This window comes from Scyliorhinus torazame, chromosome 19 (assembly GCF_047496885.1).
Source record: "Scyliorhinus torazame isolate Kashiwa2021f chromosome 19, sScyTor2.1, whole genome shotgun sequence".
NCBI lineage: Eukaryota > Metazoa > Chordata > Chondrichthyes > Carcharhiniformes > Scyliorhinidae > Scyliorhinus > Scyliorhinus torazame.
In genome coordinates, this window is record NC_092725.1 from 107953680 (window position 1) to 107973378 (window position 19699).

The following is a 19699-nucleotide window of genomic DNA, read 5'->3' on the forward strand; positions in this document are numbered from 1 at the left end:
AGAGATTATTTATTTTTTGAGTTATGTTAAGTCTTTTGAAAGGGGAGAAAAAAAAAGGATAAATATTAACAAATAAATGTCTATTGACTTTAGCCAGGTGTATTCATTATTATTTTTAAAAATAAAGGATTTCTTCCTCTTTGAATAATTCTCCTCTCCCAAATGTGAAAAGGTAACTAGACTTGATCTCAAACAACTACACAGGCAGTTTCACTTGGAAGTAATTCATATCAATTTTCTCCCTATCTTCAACCGAGTAATGATACTCATTTGTCTTCATTACTGCAAGGGCTCTTTCAGCTATGCATTGTTTGACTTGGTTTTAGAGGCTAATGGTCTCACCTTCCACACTTGTTGGATTAATTCCCCAACTAAAAGATAAAGGAAGGAGGAAAAACTAAAAGGCAATCAACAAACTGGAGAATTGGACAAGGTTCAAAAAATAATTAGTGTTCAGACGAACCAGAAAGTCTTGGAACCAAAGAATTCCTATGGTGCAGGAGGCCATTCAGCCCATCGAATCTGCACGACCCTCCAAAGGTGGATGTCACCCAGGCCGACTCCCCGGCCATCCCCGTAACCTAACCTGCACATCTTTGGACACTAATGATCAATTTAGAATGGCCAATCAACCTAACCTGTAAATCTTTTGACTGTGGGATGAAACCGGAGCACCCGGAAGAAATGCACGCAGACACAGGGAGAATGTACAAACTCCACAAAGACAGTTACTGAAGGTTGGAATCGAACCCGTGTCTCTGGTGATGTGAGGCAGAGGTGCTAACCACTATGCCACCATACATCTCCAAATGTTATCCTGGAACCTTCTTGAAAGCCAAAAACTGTTCATGATTGCAACAGAACGGTATACTCATATTATTTGTCTCAGTACTGAAGCTGTGGGATGCAAGATTCAATGACTAGAACTCCTGTCATTATGTGTGTTTTCTGGGCAAGCTAGCTTCCCAGAAGTTATCTCGTTTGTGTGAAGGTTGGCTGGTTGAGAGTATAAAACTTATGCACGGAAAGGTATAATAAGATTTTTGGCCTTTGGCAATTCTAAATATTAAGGGAAGACTCACGTTTTAGTAAATTTCCTTTTCTGGAGATCTTAATGAAGGAAGGCTAAACTTGTCAAAGTTAATGTGAGCAGTAGGTAGAACAAGTGAAAACGTCTGGTGAAAAACATTCTACTGATATGACATATAATTACATTTTCTATGCTTTTTCCTACAGTGCTGTAATGTATAATGCCTGCAAAGGTTTATTCATTTTGACTTTATTCACTATGATCAACAACTTTGGAATTATTCAACTTCATTCTGAAAGTGAGGCCAAATGTATATTTCATGGGCTGTGTTATTTGTAGTTTACCAGCAGCACCATTAGAAACATACAGCATCATACATACATGTAGGAAATATATGGCAACCATTCCGCAATCACTCAACAGGGTGCATAGTGGTGGTGATCCACTTTTGCTCCAGTATCTGAACCGAATATATTTTTCTGTGAGAATCCTTGCAAATTGTTGCATTGTGCAGGCACTTCCAATGCACAATCACCTCAACTCGCTTTTATTTTTATTTTTTTTAGATGTATTTTGTTACAAACATGTAGCAAAACAGGTTACAGCAAATTAACACCTTGGGAAACATATTTCTCAACAATCAACTATACGGTCTGTCCAGATTTCCCCCCGTTTCTCACCCCCCCCCCCCCATGACAAACAGCCCCTCAAACACGGTCACAAAACCCCCTACATTTCCTCCACATCCCCCTGAACTCATAATTTACCTTATCTAATCGCAGGAAGTCGTACAGGACACCCAACCAAGCCGCTACCCCCTGTGGCGATGCCGACGGCCACTCCAGCAAGAGTTGCCCCCATGCAATCAGAGAGGCGAAGGCCAAGACATCGGCCATCCTCCTCGCCATGAGCTCCGGCTTCTCTGAAACCCCAAATATCACCACCAAATGATCCGGGTCCACCTTTTCCTGCACTATCCTGGCTAAGACCGTGAATACTCCCGCCCAGAATCTTCCCAATTTTTCACAACCCCAAAACATGTGCGGGTGATTCGCTGGCCGCCACCCACACCTCTCGCACTCATCTGCTATCCCCTGAAAGAACCCATTCATTCTCGCTCGGGTCATAAGCACCTTGTGCACCACCTTAAACTGTATCAGGCTCATCCTTGCACAAAAGGAGGTCCAGTTTACCCTACGCAGTGCCTCACTCCATACTCCCCAATTGATCTCCCCTCCCAACTCCACTTCCCATTTCTCCTTGATCTTCACTCCCTGCTCCCCCAGCCACTTGTACATATCCACAATTCTTCACTCTCCTTCCACATCTGGAAGCAGCAGTCGCTCCAGCAGGGTGAATCCTGGCAACCTAGGGAATCCCCTCCAGATTGTTCGCGCAAAATCCCTAACCTGCAGATACCTGAACTCACTCCCCCTCGGCAACTCTACCTTCTCCCTTAGCTCCTCCACACTGGCGAACCCTTCCTCCAAATAAAGATCCCTCACCTTGACCAGGCACACTTCCTTCCACTTCCTGTATACACTATTCCCCCTCTCCCCCCCCCCCCACGCCCCAGCACAAACCCATGATTCCCACGTTAACACTGACTCAACTCACTTTTATGTTGCTCATCTTCAGCGTCCATTCTCTCAAAGACAACTGTAACCACTTGCCGTACTGTAGCTGCCGCTGTGTTATTGGTGATATTGTCTTTGGTAAAGTGTAGCCGAAAGCACAGTACAATTGCCTGAAACGGAAACATGAACTTTTGTGCGTTACAAAGGAAAAGGGGAAGGTCAAAATCAACTGCAGGTATTGCAATAAATAGTGACATTACTGGCAGATAGTTAAGAGATTTCACATTCAAATTTCTACCTGAGTGACATTTAAGAATAATCATTATTTCAGGAATTCTCTTGACAAAACACTGTTTACAATCAGGAATTCATACAAAAAATTCATCTGGGAAGTTGACAAGTTTGTGTTGCTTCCCTGAAAACAGGCTAACGACTTACTAAAGGTTTTATGCATAAAAAGGGTGAATGGAAGTAAAGGTTAAGGAAAAACATTAAAAAAGGCAACCCGTAAAATACCGACCAACAATAATTGACATTTCAGAGCTCTATGAGTAATAAAGGAAGACCATAGATGCTAGAAATCTGAAAATTAAACAGAAAATGCAAGAAATGAAAGTATCTGAAATAAAAAGGTGTACAATTCTGGCTTTTCATTAGAAGTATCAAGGCACCCTTCTCCATTCAGATGATGACTGATTTCTTGTGTACAGGTTCATTTTTCATTTTAGGTTTATAAAAGTGGGCAGGAACAACATTGGTGAGTAAAACTAAACTAGGAAGGGCAAAAAAGTGGAAATCAACTGACAAACTTTATTATTTCAATTGCAAATTTCGAATAATGAATTCCGAAACACAAAACAAAAAATGTTTGACTAGGCAGGGTTCTAGAAATCATTCCTGTAGTCATTTCTGCAGATAGAATATACCACAGGCAAGCGCCAGAAAAATAAATAAATACTCATTCAATTTAAATATGACATTAAATTTAACAAACTGGAAGTTTAAATCCATTTACAACGGTCAGTTTGTTCAAAATCTAATTAAGTATTTACTGTTTGCGATTTTTAGGGTTATACAATACGAGAACAAAGCTGTCTTCAGCTTATTCAACTCAAAAGATTCAAGGAGGCAGACTGGGTTAGACACTCACATTTTAGCTTTCATGCCTTGGTTTATATCTAGCTCCAAGACTAAGGATAAAGAGTCATATATCTGTAAGCGTCCTTGAAATTGAACAGTATCAGTCTAGCTGCCAGTGGTTTGGCCTACTGAACAAAAAACTATCCATAACTTGCCAACAGAGAAGCAAATTAGTAGTGCGGGAAATGCAAAAAAGATGCCGCACATCTTTGATTCATTACAATTGAAAGACATTGCTGCAGGGCTTCCTCAGGGTAGTGTCCCATCTTCAGCTGCTTCATTAAAGACCTTCCCTCCATCATCAGCTCAGAAATGGGGGTGCTTGCTGTTGATTGCACACTGTTCAGCACCATTCTCAATTCCCTCCAATCCCCCTGAACAAAAAGACCCCCAACCAGAACCCCCCAACTCCCTCCTCCCCCTACCTCTCTCCCTAGCAACCAACGGTGACCAGCTCTTTAAAGTACAGAATAAGGGGATGTTAGAAATGAGTAGATAAGTAGTTGTATTTGTTGACTATTTAATTATTGTGTTATTAATAACATTTATTTGTATTTAATTTACAAACCTGGCGACTGTAGTTATTAGGCAGCCAAAGCTCAAAGACTTTGGGTATTTTTTTTTAAATTAAGAGTTAATTTCAGTATAATGTGGAGAAATGTGAGGTTATCTGCTTCGGTAACAAAAGTAGGAAGGCAGATTATTATTTGAATGGGTGTAAATTGAGGGAAGTGGATACTCAGCGAGACCTTGTTGTCCTCATGCACCAGTTGCTGAAAGAAAGCGCGCAGGTACAGCAGGCAGTGAAGGCAGCAAATAGTATGTTGGCCTTCATAGCGAGAGCATTTGAGTATAGGAATAGGGATGTTTTACTGCAATTGTATAGGGCATTGGTGAGGCCACACCTGGGGCAGTGTGTGCAGTTTTGGTGTCCTTATCTGAGGATCAATGTTCCTGCTATGGAGAAGGTTTACCAGGCTGATTCCTGGGATGGTGAGACTGTCATATGAGAAGAGACAGGTTAGGGTTATATTCATTGGAGTTTAGAAGAGTGGGAGGGGATCTCATAGAATTTATAAGATTCTTAACAGGATTAGACAGGGTGGATTCAGAAAGGATGTCCCCAATGGCGGGGGAATCCAGAACTAGGGGTCATTGTTTGAGGATAAGGGGTAAACATGTTAGGAGCGCATGGTGGCAGTGGTTAGCACTGCTGCCTCACAGTGCCAGGGACCCAGATTCAATTCCGGGCATGGGTCACTGTGGCGTTTGCACATTTTCCCCAGAGTCTGCGTGGATTCCCTCTTTCTCCGGTTTCCTCCCACCGTCCAAAGATGGGCTGGTTAGGTGGATTGGCCATGCTAAGTTACCCCTTAATGCCCAGGGATATGCAGGTTAGGTTAGGGGGATAGGGCGGGGTGGATGGGGGAGTGGACATGGGTCAACTGGTCTGTGCACTGAAGGGCTTCTATGATTCTATGATTGAGGTGAGGAGAAATCTCTTCACCCAGAGAGTGGTCGAGGCCAAAATGTTGTGTGAGGAGAAATTAAATATATCTCTTGGGGCTAAAGAAATCAAGGGTTATGGAGGAGGAAGAGGGGGATAGTTGAAAGATAGTTGGGATCAGGGTATTGAACTTGATGATCAGCAATGATCATAATGAAGGGTGGAGCAGGCTCGAAGGGCTGAATGGTCTCCTCCTGTTTCCATTTTCTATGTTTGTTTCTATCTATGTATGTTTTCCTCCTGCTGTACCATTGCCTCAAGATTAATCCTGGGCCCCCTATTATTTTACATTTGTGTACTGCACCATGGCAACGCCATCTGAAGGAAATAAACTATTTCTGATAGGTATAAGGCTATTTTAATGTAAATATTAAAGTCCAGTCTTTAATACCCATTTTAAAATAAGGATTTCAGTATTCATAACCTTCGGTCACGACAAAACACATAACTTAAACAGAGGTACAAAGCCTGACACATCCACAAACTAATTGGAGATAAAAACAACATTTTTACTGACAATATGAACGGACTATTATTCTTCAAAGTTTCATATTGAGAAATGAGCTGTACCAGTAATCAAGATCGAAATAAGCACCATAGCAATATGAAACCACCATTGTTCAAAATATGAATAAAGTGAAGTCAGCAGAAAACCGGTAAAAACCAGACTTGATTACAGCGCAAAATCACATTCCATAGCACACACAAATATTCAAACATGAAACATTTAAAACCTATGTTTCACATTGAGGATTGACAGTTAACCATCAAATCAAATGTATTTGATTCTCACCCAAACCAATTAGGATGACATAGAGGTATGGACAGATGGCCTCAGACTGATAACATTTTCCTTAAACATGAGAATTCATACAGCCAATTTCCATCCTGGATCACTCTATACTTTGATCGAACTACTTGCTATCCTTATTTTCGTATTTTCGCTTTTTCACTCTAACTCTTGAAGTTTGCGCAAGCTGTTTTGCTTTAAGCAAGAAACCATTTCTGTATTATTTTTGAAAGTTAAAATTGTTTTATAAATAACTTCTCTTTAAGTCTTTTGCTGGCAAGGTTTTATTGAGAATAGTGTTATGGGTGAGGGTTTAGAGAACCCCAAAGTGTATCATGGAGTTCACCTGACCCACAACTTTTAATAGATTGTGGTTTGGGGAGCACATGGCCCACTCTGCAGGTGTGGTACAGCAGAAATGGAAAAGTATTTTTTAAAGTAAAACAATGTTTATTCTATTAACTCAGGTTAACCTTTTTAAAACATAGTGAACATCTTAGCAACCATCAATTCAAATACAACCCCCAAAGAATAAAACACTAAGTAATCCTTAATACCTTCCCAAACAACATCCAGAAGACAAAAGAAACACCTTTTAACAGAAGCACATTAGGTTTACATTCGCTACTGAGAACATTTATAATTCTGAATTCACCAAATGATCAAGAGATAGTCTTTTCATGACAGAGAGAACAGCAGTACACCTGCTTTGTCTGACTTCAGCTCCAACACTGAAAACGAAACTAAAACACATCCTGCAGCAAACAGCCTAAAACGAAAGTAAAAAGCTGACCGACAGCCCAGCTCCACCCACACTCTGACATCACTGATAAACACCCATTTCTTAAAGGTACATTTCTTAAACATCCATTTCTTAAAGGTACTCTCACATGACAATGGATTTAAGTTTCTCTGAATCGTAATCAGTAGAGGCAATAAAAGATTCTGACTTGCATCCGAGAAATGTAACTCAAATTTCTACCGAGTTCTATAGTGTTTGCAAGACTGCACTTGAACCGCATGGTAGATCTCTACACCATGTAAAGACATAGAGTTAGCTTCCACATTTACACCAATGACATTCAACATTATCTCTCCAAAAGCTCTCATTCCTTTCATTACCTCTGTGCAGTCAAACTGACTGCCCAATAACCAGCTTTGGATAGCCAAAACCATTCTCTTCAGCTTGAGCCACAAACTCTTCTCTTGGTTACTGATTCCAACCACACCCCGGCTATGTTTTGAAATTGAGCCAGGCTATTCCCAACCTTCACCAGCTCAGTGTTCATTTTTGTTTGATGCACCTCTGCAAAGCTCCTATTTTCTACACTAAAGGAACTACATAAACAGAAAGCTGTTGTTGACATCACTTGGTATATGGTTATAGAATACTAACCCTCGCAGTTACAACGAACAAAGAAAATTATAGCACAGGAACAGGCCCTTCGGCCCAGCCTGCGCCGATCCAGATCCTTTATCTAAACCTGTCACCTATTTTCCAAGGATCTACTTCCCTCTGTTCCCCGCCCATTCATATATCTGTCTAGATGCATCTTAAATGATGCTATCGTGCCCGCCTCTACCACCTCCGCTGGCAAAGCATTCCAGGCACCCACCACCCTCTGCGTAAAAACCTTTCCATGCACATCTCCCTTAAACTTTCCCCCTCTCACCTTGAAATAGTGACCTCTTGTAATTGACACCCCCACTCTTGGAAAAAGCTTGTTGCTATTCACCTGGTCTATACTTCTCATAATTTTGTAGACCTCAATCAGGTCCCCCCTCAACCTCCGTCTTTCCAACGAAAACAATCCTAATCTACTCAACCTTTCTTCATAGCTAGCACCCTCCATACCAGGCAACATCCTGGCGAACCTCCTCTGCACCCTCTCTAAAGCATTCACATCATTCTGGTAACGTGGCGACCAGAACTGCACGCAGTATTCCAAATGTGGCCTAACCAAAGTCCTATACAACTGTAACATGATCTGCCAACTCTTGTACTCAATACCCCGTCTGATGAAGGCAAGCATGTTGTATGCCTTCTTGACCCCACTCTATCGGTGCATTGCCACATTCAGGGTACAATGGACCTGAACTCCCAGATCTCTCTGTACATCAATTTTCCCCAGGTCTCTTCCATTGACCGTATAGTCCGCTCTTGAATTAGATCTTCCAAAATGCATCACCTCGCATTTGCCTGGATTGAACTCCATCTGCCATTTCTCTGCCCAACTCTCCAATCTATCTATATTTTGCTGTATTCTCTGACAGTCCTCCTCGCTATCTGCAACTCCACCAATCTTAGTATCACCTGCAAATTTGCTAATCTGACCACCTATACCTTCGTCCAGATCATTTATGTAGATCACAAACAACAGTGGTCCGAGCACGGATCCCTGTAGAACACCACTAGTCACCTTTCTCCATTTTGAGACACTCCCTTCCACCACTACTCTCCGTCTCCTGTTGCCCAGCCAGTTCTTTATCCATCTAGCTAGTACCCCCTGAACCCCATACGACTTCATTTTTTCCATCAACCTGACATGGGAAACTTTATCAAACACCTTACTGAAGTCCATGTATATGACATCTACAGTCCTTCCCTCATCAATTAACTTTGTCACTTCCTTAAAGAATTCTATTCGGTTTGGAAGACATGATCTTCCCTGCACAAAACCATGCTGCCTATCACTGATAAGTCTATTTTCTTCCAAATGTGAATAGATCCTATCCCTCAGTATCTTCTCCAACAGTTTGCCTACCACTGACGTCAAACTCACCGGTCTATAATTCCCTGGATTATCCCTGCTACCCTTAAACAGAGGGACAACATTAGCAATTCTCCAGTTCTCCGGGACCTCACCGGTGCTCAAGGATGCTGCAAAGATATCTGTTAAGGCCCCAGCTATTTCGTCCCTCGCTTCCCTCATTAACCTGGGATAGATCCCACCTGGACCTGGGGACTTGTCCACCTTAAAACCTTTTAAAATACCCAAAACTTCCCCCTCCCTTATGCCGACGACCTAGAGTATTTAAACATCCATCCTTAGCCTCAACATCCGTCATGTCCCTCTCCTTGGTGAATACCGATGCAAAATACTCATTAAGAATCTCACCAACTTCCTCTCGACTCCACGCATAAATTCCCTCTTTTGTCTTTGAGTGGGCCAATCCTTTCTCTAGTTACCCTCTTGCTCCTTATATACGAATAAAAGGCTTTGGGATTTTCCGTAACCCTGTTAGCCAAAGATATTTCATGACCCCTTTTAGCCCTCTTTATTGCGCGTTTGAGATTTGTCCTAGTTTCCCGATATTCCTCCAAAGCTTCATCAGTTTTATGTCCCCTAGATCTTATTTATGCTTCCTTTTTCATCTTAGCGAGTCTCACAATTCCACCCGTCATCCATGGTTCCCTAATCTTGCCATTTCTATCCCTCATTTTCACAGGGACATGTCTGTCCTGCACTCTAATCAACCTTTCCTTAAAAGACTTCCACATTTCAAATGTGGATTTACCCTTAAAGAGCTGCTCCCAATCCACATTCCCTAGCTCCTGCCAAATTTTGTTATACTTGGCCTTTCCCCAATTTAGCACTCTTCCTTTAGGACCACTCTCGTCTTTGTCCATGAGTATTCTAAAACTTACAGAATTGTGATCGCTATTCCCAAAGTAATCACCAACTGAAACTTCAACCACCTGGCTGGGATCATTCCCCAATACCAGGTCCAGTATGGCCCCTTCCAGGGTTAGACTATTTATATACTGCTCAAAAAAACTCTCCTGGATGCTCCCTACAAATACTGCTCCATCTACGCCTCCAACACAACATGAATCCCATTCAATGTTGGGGAAGTTAAAATCTCCCATCACGACCACCCTATTGCTCCTACATTTTTCCATAATCTGTCTACATATTTGTACCTCTACTTCACGCTCGCTTTTGGGAGGCCTGTAGTAAAGTCCCAACAATGTTACTGCACCCTTCCTATTTCTTAGCTCAACCCATATTGCCTCAGTGCTCGAATCCTCCATCGTGCCCTCCTTAATCACAGCTGTGATATCATCTCTGACCAGTAATGCAACTCCTCCACCCCTTTTACCTCCCTCTCTATCCCTCCTGAAGCATCTATACCCTGGGATATTTAGTTGCCAGTCTTGCCCTTCCTTCAACCAAGTCTCCGTAATACCAATATCATATTCCCAGATACTAATTCAAGCCCTTAAGTTCATCTGCCTCACCTGTTACACTTCTCGCATTAAAACAAATGCACCTCAGACCACCTGTCCCTTTGCGTTCATCATCTCTTCCCGGTCTACTCTTCCCCTTAGTTACATTGAGTTTATTATCTAGTATCTAGTTAGGGAATGATGCAAGTCTTTGGGGAAGAGAGAAAAACACAAGTGATGAGCAAAATCATCAAAATACATACTAAAGCACCTATATTATTAGTGAAAATTTAGTTCTCAAATATAATTGATACTGTTTTTAAACAAATAATTAGTGTTTTCCCCTCACTTCTGGAAAAGAACATAAAACTGAAATTATTTCATAGAAAATAGTAATCATGCTTAATTATCACAATAAACCGTTCTCTTCCATTTCACTTTGGCACAATGCTGTATCTACTGCTAGAATTTCCTTTGGCAAATATTAGGTCGAGAAAATGATGAAAAATACTATTACAAAAACAAATGGAATTTTAATTTTAAATATTTGGAATCATGATGGAGAATTTGAACAAAACATTAGCTGGACATCAGTTGGAGTGCAATTCTGGTCACCCCAGTAAGGATAACAGAGGCAAGAAAAAGGGACAATAAAGATTCATTGGCATGCTACCAGGAATATGAGGCTAGTTATGAGGAAAGCTTTTTTTTCTCCCCACCACTATAATAGAGAAGGTTAAGGAGAGTGGAAACGTTCAAAATAATGGAATGTTTTGAGAGGATAATAACACATGATCATTTTGATCAGTTGGCCATACACTCAGGATCATAACTGGAGAAACACAGTGCAAAGTTAGCAAAACTGAAAACAGAGGAATACTGTCACAAATTAATTACAAGCCAATGGAATACAACTTCAATCAAAATAACAATTAAAAATTACTCGAGAAGGTCTCCCATGTCCCCAAAACCTACACCAAGTTATTTGGGAGTGTGGATGATCCATCTGTGTGTCTAAAATTCCTTTTCTGTCAGTCCACGTATGAAAATAAAACACCTACACACAGCTTTTTGTTGGCTGACAACAGTTTAGTTTGGAGCTGGAGCAAGTAAACAAGGAAACTGTCACCTAGCGCGAATCAGTACCACATCTACCACTCTCAGTGTCTCAATGCAGTCATGATCCCCCAAGACAAAGATTTGTATAAATACTCCATGAATGAGTCTCAATATTCTCCCGTGAAATGTGCAAGTTCCACTCATCTCCATTACTCCAACCATGCTTTCTGTCCTCCAGGTAAACATTGCCTCCATCTCCAGCCAGACAGGGCCCATTGTGATCTATGGTAATCACATTCCATACAAGCTCCAACCACATTCCCAACAAGTCCTTATTCATCTCCCATTCAAAACAACTTATCATGATGATTGATTGATTGATATTTATTGTCACATGTACCGAAGTACAGTGAAAAGTATTTTTCTGTGGCCAAGGGAGCGTACACAGTACGTACATAGTAGACAAAAAAAATAATCGACAGAGTACATTGACAATGGTACATCAACAAATAGTGATTGGTTACAACGCGAAACAAGGGCCGAATAAGAGCAGCATAGGGTGTCGTGAATAGTGTTCTTACAGGGAACAGATCAGTTCAAGGGAGAGCTGTTGAGGAGTATGGTAGCTGTGGGGAGAAGCTGTCTAGCATCCTATGTCTGGATGTGCGGGTCTTCAGACGTCTGTATCTTCTGCCTGATGGAAGGGTCTGGAAGAGGGCAAAGCCTGGGTGCGAGGGGTCTCTGACAATGCTGTCTGCATTCCTGAGGCAGCAGGAGGTCTATACAGAATGAATGTGAGGGTGGCAAACTTGTGCGATGCGTTGGGCTGAGTTCACCACACTCTGCAGTTTCTTGCAATCTTGGGCCGAGCAGTTGCCATACCAAGCTGTAATGCAGCCAGATAGGATGCTCTCTATGGCACTTCTGTACAAGTTTGAGAGAGTCGATGCAGACATGCTGAATTTCTTTAGCTTCCGTAGGAAGTAGAGACATTGTTGGGCTTTCTTGACTGTTGCATCAGCGTGAGTGGACCAGCTGTCGGACTCAGCTGCTTTTGCTGGCAGCCTTTTCCACACATTAACTTTGCTCCAGGACAGAGATTATTCCCTTCATTTCCTAAATTCTGCTCATTAAAATATAACCTGCAATAGTGGATTGAAGTTTCCACCTGTTAATGATTTTCAGAAATAAAAACGCCTTTACCTGCCTTAGACCAGTCTACCGTTTGCATTTATAGACAGAGTGCAAACAATCACTTAATCAGGCACAAATTGTTCATGAAAACTATGTTCTATCTGGCAACTGGAGTGGAGAAAATCACTTTATAACATTTCTTTAATAACATTGCTTATGGTATAACTTTATTTGCTTTGCCAACTTACATTTAAGGTTATATATAAATATTGATCTGATCTTTGGAAATAATAAGGCAGAAGGAAAATAGAACTACTCCAAAGGACTCACCTCACAGTTTATCTGGAAATTTTACTTTTTTATTAAAAAGTGCTGATTTTGTGGCTTCACCATTTTGGGTACTCTTCCCTTTAATAACTGCTCTTGTGACAATGCAGAATATTTGATCCTCTTGGGTAGTTTCTTTTTCTTATTTGATCCAAATGTGGGCTGAGTCTTTCAGATTAGTTTGCGGTGCTTGTTTACATTGCTCATGATTGACCCTTAGGATGAGCTTCAGAGAGATACCAACTTCACACATAAATATCAGAACTACTATATGTCATCAGACCAAAGTTTATAAAAAGTATTTTTCGTTCTACAGCAGTAACGACAAAGCCAGAGCTCTAATGTCCGAAATGGTTCACAATTCTAGCTGTACACAGGCAAGTACCCAAAAACAACATGAAGAAACATAGAACCTGGGCATAGTCTCATTGTCAGCAAAACAATGAGGTCAGGATCTTGAGAACATTTGCCTGTAGCAGTGCAACAATGTGTGGAAACTTACCTTATCAAACACGTATCATCACTGATAGATGACCTGCTAACACAAAAGAGTAAGTGAAATGAAAAGCGTCGGGCGGCATGGTGGTGCAGTGGTTAGCATTGCCACCTCATGGCATCGAGGACCCGGCCTCGGGTCACTGTCCGTGTGGAGTTTGCACATTCTCACCCCCACAAGCCTAATATGTGCAGAGTAGGTGGATTGGCCATGATAAATTGCCTTCTTAATTGGAATTTTGTTTAAAAAGGAAATCAAAAGCGCATATTCTTAGCCCTTGCAAATGAGTCAATAGTGAGTGTTCCCAGGTGAGGAACATGTGCGGAGTTATTTTCAGTGGCGAGCTGATGGGCACTGTCCCAAGGTCCACATACTTCAGCCTCCACTCGAGGCAATCATAGGACTTTTGCCATCGATGTCACTTCATGACACGCAATTTTAAAACGGCTCACAATTTAATCATTATTGCACAGCAGTTTGGATAAGTGCTCTAGTTTCAAACGCAACATGGTGCCAAAAAGCAGCAATACGGTTGCCAAAAAAAAATGATTTCACTTCTTTGAAACCGCCAAGTGTGTACCCATTTTATTTCTGATAACCCAGGAGATCATGGGAGAGCGAGAAAGCTATATTGCAGGATACAAAATATTGGCTGGCAAAAATGCACAAACTTTCCTTTGGCAAATATAATTTCCTGGGTCAATAACTTCCCAAGTGAGGGTCACATATGGAATTATTTTCACTTGTAAACTGGTGAGCAGACTCACCTGCTTTTAGCTTCAGCCAAGGAAGATGATTATTATTCTTCAAAAAAAAGTTTCAGTACATTGGGTCACAGATGGATACTAGAAAACCTGGTCCCAAATTCAAACAACATCTCAAAATAAAATGTGGCAATCTTTGTAATTGTACTGTCAAACGGTTTATTTGAGCACAATGTTTGAACTTCTTAACTCAAATAAATTAAATTGCAAAGATTGCAATTAAACATGATAACCTCCAAGGCTGAAGCACACCCCTATGACTATAATAAATAATCTGCATTTTAACTTAAAACACCTCAGAATTTAACTACTGTGTATTTAGGTTTCAATACTTAGTATTCAATATTATTAAACTGCTGGTTTTACATGCGAGTGTTGTTTAAGTGTGCATGGCAGTTTCTTTATGTCACGTACCTTAGCGAGGGCATCATCGTGCACCACCGTGTTAGTTGTCAAAAGGACCAGGACTGTTTGAAGAAGTCTGAGTTCCTCCAGTCCATTTTCCATCAACTGCCACAGCATGTTAATGATGTTTCCAGCTGCACCCTGTCAAAACGTAGACAAATCAAACAGTAAGGAGCGCCATAGAATAAAACACAGGAGGACAGGCCATCCCCCTCGAGCTGGCTCTTCCGAAAAGCAATCCGGTCAGTGCCACTTGCCAGCTCTTTCCCCATATTCCTGCAATATAAATGCACATTCTGTTTTGCACTTTTCATTTTTTCTATTATATTTCCACTAAAGTGGAACATGCATTTTACAATTTACTCCAAAACCCAACATCCAGATTCATTCACAGGCACACTTGAAACCACGATCAGCCAAGGAATAATTAACGATGAACTGCAAGTGATTCCACAGCTGGGTTGGTTTAGGCTAGATTCCACCCAAAGGATCTTGAGAGTGCATTCATGGATATCCTGCAGTGTTACAAGCAGGGGGAGGAAAAAAGTGGAAATGTGAGCCAGGCTGGGTTAAAGCATGGGGAAGACACGTCTGGCTGGTGGTCAGTGCTGACATTTAGGGTGAGGGGCTGGAGGCACGGATGGACAGTTAGCAGGGCTTGAGGCTGCAGAGAAATTTTGCTCATAAGTGTAGGAGCGGAGCACAGGTGAAAAAATGAAAATGAAATGAAAATTGCTTATTGTCACAAGTAGGCTTCAAAAGAAGTTACTGTGAAAAGCCCCTAGTCGCCACATTCCGGCGCCTGTTCGGGTAGGCTGTTACGGGAATTGAACCGTGTTGTTGGCCTGCCTTGGTCTGCTTTCAAAGCCAGCGATTTAGCCCTGTGCTAAACAGTAAAGTCTGAATAAAGTCTGTGGCTTGTAGAATCACAAAAGAACATAAAAACAATAGGAGCAGACATGGGCTATATGACACCTCAAGCTTTTGCTACCATTCAGTCACATTTTGGTTGATCTTAAACCTCAACTCCTTTCTCCCCTGATCTCCATAATTTGTCTATTCCCTTAAAAGTTAAAAAAATCCACCTCTGCGATGAATATAGTCAATGAATGAGAAAGAAAGAAAAAGATTTGCATTTATATAGCACTTCTCATGACCAATGGTCACTTCAAAGTGTTTTACTTTTGACTTGCAGTCACTGTTGCAATGTACACAACAGCCAATTCGTGCACAGAAAACATCCACAAACAACAATGTGATCATGACCAGATATTCTGTTTTTGTAATGCTGATTGAGGTATGCATATATTGGCCAAGACACCAGGGATAACACCCCTGCTCTTCTTCAAAATAGTGCCAAGGGATTGTTTACATCCACCCGAGCAGGCAGATGTGATCTTGCTGAAGGCTCAGCCTTGCTTTTTATGCTCCAGCCCTGGAGTGGGGATTGAACCCGGAACCTTGTGACTCAGAGAAGAGTGTGTTACCAACTGAGTGACGTCTGACACATCCATCGCCCTCTGGGGTAGAGAATTCCAAACACACACAACTCTCAGAATGAGGCAATTTATCAGTCCGAAATGGCTGACCCCTTATCCTGAGACTGCACTCCCTAGTTCATAGGATTTTATAGAACACAAAGAGGCAACGCAGCGTAACATGACTTTGTTGGATGACTGAAATAGGAATTCATTTTTCTCCTGCCCTATTCCATTATCTTTTTAAAGTTCTTTTTCACAGAGTTCTCAAAAGCTTTTCTTTCAGCCTCATCCTCAACTATGAGCACCATGATAGTTGTCACCTGAAGGCTCTTTCACTTTGGTGAATGCGATAGAGTGGATTGTTTATTTGTTCTGATGTAGTTGGATTAGAATTAATTTCTGTGGCAAGGGTTTTGGAAGAAAGAATTTGCTTACTATGCATAATGAAAATAGAAAAACAAAAACAAAAAAAACAAAGTGGACAATACAAAATATTTACAGATAGACTTGATATGCATCAGAAATTTTATGATAAAGAATTAGTCACCCGCTCCATCTTGGAATTTTATTCACCTTCCCTCTTAAAGGGGTGAAACACGCCTATTATGTAGCTGACACGGTGACGGAAGATTGACAGGATGGTTATGTCCCAGTTTCCTCATCAGCTGCATTATCTAAACCCCCGGAAGGTCAAAGGCAACAGATGCCTGGGAGCAGCATCAACTGCCAGCTCCGCTCCAAGTCACACACCATCCTAACTTGGAAATATAATCGCAGTTCTTCCCTGTCGCTGGGTCAAAATCCTGGAACTCTCTCCCTAACAGCACTGTCGATGTTCCTACAACACATGGACTGCAGCGGTTCAAGAAGGCGGCTCACCACCACCTTCTCAAGGGCAATTCGGATTGGGCAATAAGAATGCTAGCTAAGCCACGATGCCCACATCCCGTGAAAAATATAAAAAATAAATAAATCTGCAGATGGAGGATGCAAACATATATCCAGGGCTTGGTTGCATTGCAGCTACATTATCTAGGGGGAGTTGAAAATATTTATTAAATCCCTGGTCATGTTGCAGACGGTAAACGGTTGTTGCAAAGCTAGCGAAGTACATAGGGGAGAAAGGAATAGAAAGATGTGATGATAGGATGAGATGAAGTAACATGGAGAGGAGGTTCATGCGGAGCATAAACCCTGTCAAATGCTGGCCAGTATGCTTCTGCGTGCTTGCTGGAGTCAGATAATGAGTTCACACAGAGGTTTTTTATGGTGACCTTTTCTGCTCACCAGGGTACTCAGAAGGAATTCCTGGGGCTTACTGCCTGAAGGCTTACCTTCAGTTCTCTAATTAACTTCAAGTTACAACCTTCCTTGTTGTGATGGGGAAAAATAGTGAGGATACTGGTGAAAGGTGCAGTGGGTCTCTTTGGATTGGATTGTCAGACCCGCCAATGGAATATCAGAACCAAACTGCTTCCCTATGGCAGCATTGTTATTCCAAAACCTGAGAAAGGTAGGTCCACAGCACACACGTAACCGGCAAGGGTAGCAACGTCAACTAACTTAGATCCCATTCCTTAACCCAGTGTCAACAAAGAACAAAGAAATGTACAGCACAGGAACAGGCCCTTCGGCCCTCCAAGCCCGTGCCGACCATGTTGCCCGACTAAACTACAATCTTCTACACTTCCTGGGTCCATATCCCTCTATTCCCATCCTATTCATGTATTTGTCAAGATGCCCCTTAAATGTCACTATCGTCCCTGCTTCCACCACCTTCTCCGGTAGCGAGTTCCAGGCACCCACTACCCTCTGCGTAAAAAACTTGCCTCGTACATCTCCTCTAAACCTTGCCCCTCTCACCTTAAACCTATGCCCCCTAGTAATTGACCCCTCTACCCTGGGGAAAAGCCTCTGACTATCCACTCTGTCTATGCCCCTCATAATTTTGTAGACCTCTATCAGGTCTCCCCTCAACCTCCTTCGTTCCAGTGAGAACAAACCGAGTTTATTCAACCACTCCTCATAGCTAATGCCCTCCATACCAGGCAACATTCTGGTAAATCTCTTCTGCACCCTCTCTAAAGCCTCCACATCCTTCTGGTAGTGTGGCGACCAGAATTGAACACTATACTCCAAGTGTGGCCTAACTAAGGTTCTATACAGCTGCAACATGACTTGCCAATTCTTATACTCAATGCCCCGGCCAATGAAGGCAAGCATGCCGTATGCCTTCTTGACTACCTTCTCCACCTGTGTTGCCCCTTTCAATGACCTGTGGACCTGTACTTCTAGATCTCTTTGACTTTCAATGCTCTTGAGGGTTCTACCATTCACTGTATATTCCCTACCTGCATTAGACTTTCCAAAATGCATTACTTCACATTTGTCCGGATTAAACTCCATCTGCCATCTCTCCGCCCAAGTCTCCAAACAATCTAAATCCTGCTGTATCCTCTGACAGTCCTCATCGCATCCGCAATTCCACCAACCTTTGTGTCGTCTGCAAACTTACTAATCAGACCAGTTACATTTTCCTCCAAATCATTTATATATACTACAAAGAGCAAAGGTCCCAGCACCGATCCCTGTGGAACACCACTAGTCACAGCCCTCCAATTAGAAAAGCATCCTTCCATTGCTACTCTCTGCCTTCTATGACCTAGCCAGTTCTGTATCCACCTTGCCAGCTCACCCCTGATCCCGTGTGACTTCACCTTTTGTACTAGTCTACCATGAGGGACCTTGTCAAAGGCCTTACTGAAGTCCATATAGACAACATCCACTGCCCTACCTGCATCAATCATCTTAGTGACCTCCTCGAAAAACTCTATCAAGTTAGTGAGACACGACCTCCCCTTCACAAAACCATGCTGCCTCTCACTAATACATCCATTTGCTTCCAAATGGGAGTAGATCCTGTCTCGAAGAATTCTCTCCAGTAATTTCCCTACCACTGAAGTAAGGCTCACCAGCCTGTAGTTCCCTGGATTATCCTTGCTACCCTTCTTAAACAGAGGAACAACATTGGCTATTCTCCAGTCCTCCGGGACATCCCCTGAAGACAGTGAGGATCCAAAGATTTCTGTCAAGGCCTCAGCAATTTCCTCTCCAGCCTCCTTCAGTATTCTGGGGTAGATCCCATCAGGCCCTGGGGACTTATCTACCTTAATATTTTTTAAGACACCCAACACCTTGTCTTTTTGGATCTCAATGTGACCCAGGCTATCTACACACCCTTCTCCAGACTCAACATCTACCAATTTCTTCTCTTTGGTGAATACTGATGCAAAGTATTCATTTAGTACCTCGCCCATTTCCTCTGGCTCCACACACAGATTCCCTTGCCTATCCTTCAGTGGGCCAACCCTTTCCCTGGCTACCCTCTTGCTTTTTATGTACGTGTAAAAAGCCTTGGGATTTTCCTTAACCCTATTTGCCAATGACTTTTCGTGACCCCTTCTAGCCCTCCTGACTCCTTGCTTAAGTTCCTTCCTACTTTCCTTATATTCCACACAGGCTTCGTCTGTTCCCAGCCTTTTAGCCCTGACAAATGCCTCCTTTTTCTTTTTGACGAGGCCTACAATATCTCTCGTTATCCAAGGTTCCCGAAAATTGCCGTATTTATCCTTCTTCCTCACAGGAACATGCCGGTCCTGAATTCCTTTCAACTGACACTTGAAAGCCTCCCACATGTCAGATGTTGATTTGCCCTCAAACATCCGCCCCCAATCTATGTTCTTCAGTTCCCGCCTAATATTGTTATAATTAGCCTTCCCCCAATTTAGCACATTCATCCTAGGACCACTCTTATCCTT

At 42.1% G+C, this 19699-nt stretch overlaps 1 protein-coding gene across 2 annotated transcripts in view; it reads right to left on the reverse strand.

The window, feature by feature from the left end:
- Window positions 1–19699, reverse strand: part of mon2 (MON2 homolog, regulator of endosome-to-Golgi trafficking) — a 197555-nt gene that overhangs the window by 109094 nt on the left and 68762 nt on the right. For both annotated transcript variants that reach the window (XM_072485024.1, XM_072485023.1), the window contains exons 4-5: window positions 14410–14541; window positions 2648–2777 (exon numbers count right to left, since the gene is read on the reverse strand). In XM_072485024.1, the coding sequence (XP_072341125.1) occupies window positions 2648–2777; window positions 14410–14541 (262 nt within the window). The remainder of the gene's footprint in view (window positions 1–2647; window positions 2778–14409; window positions 14542–19699) is intronic.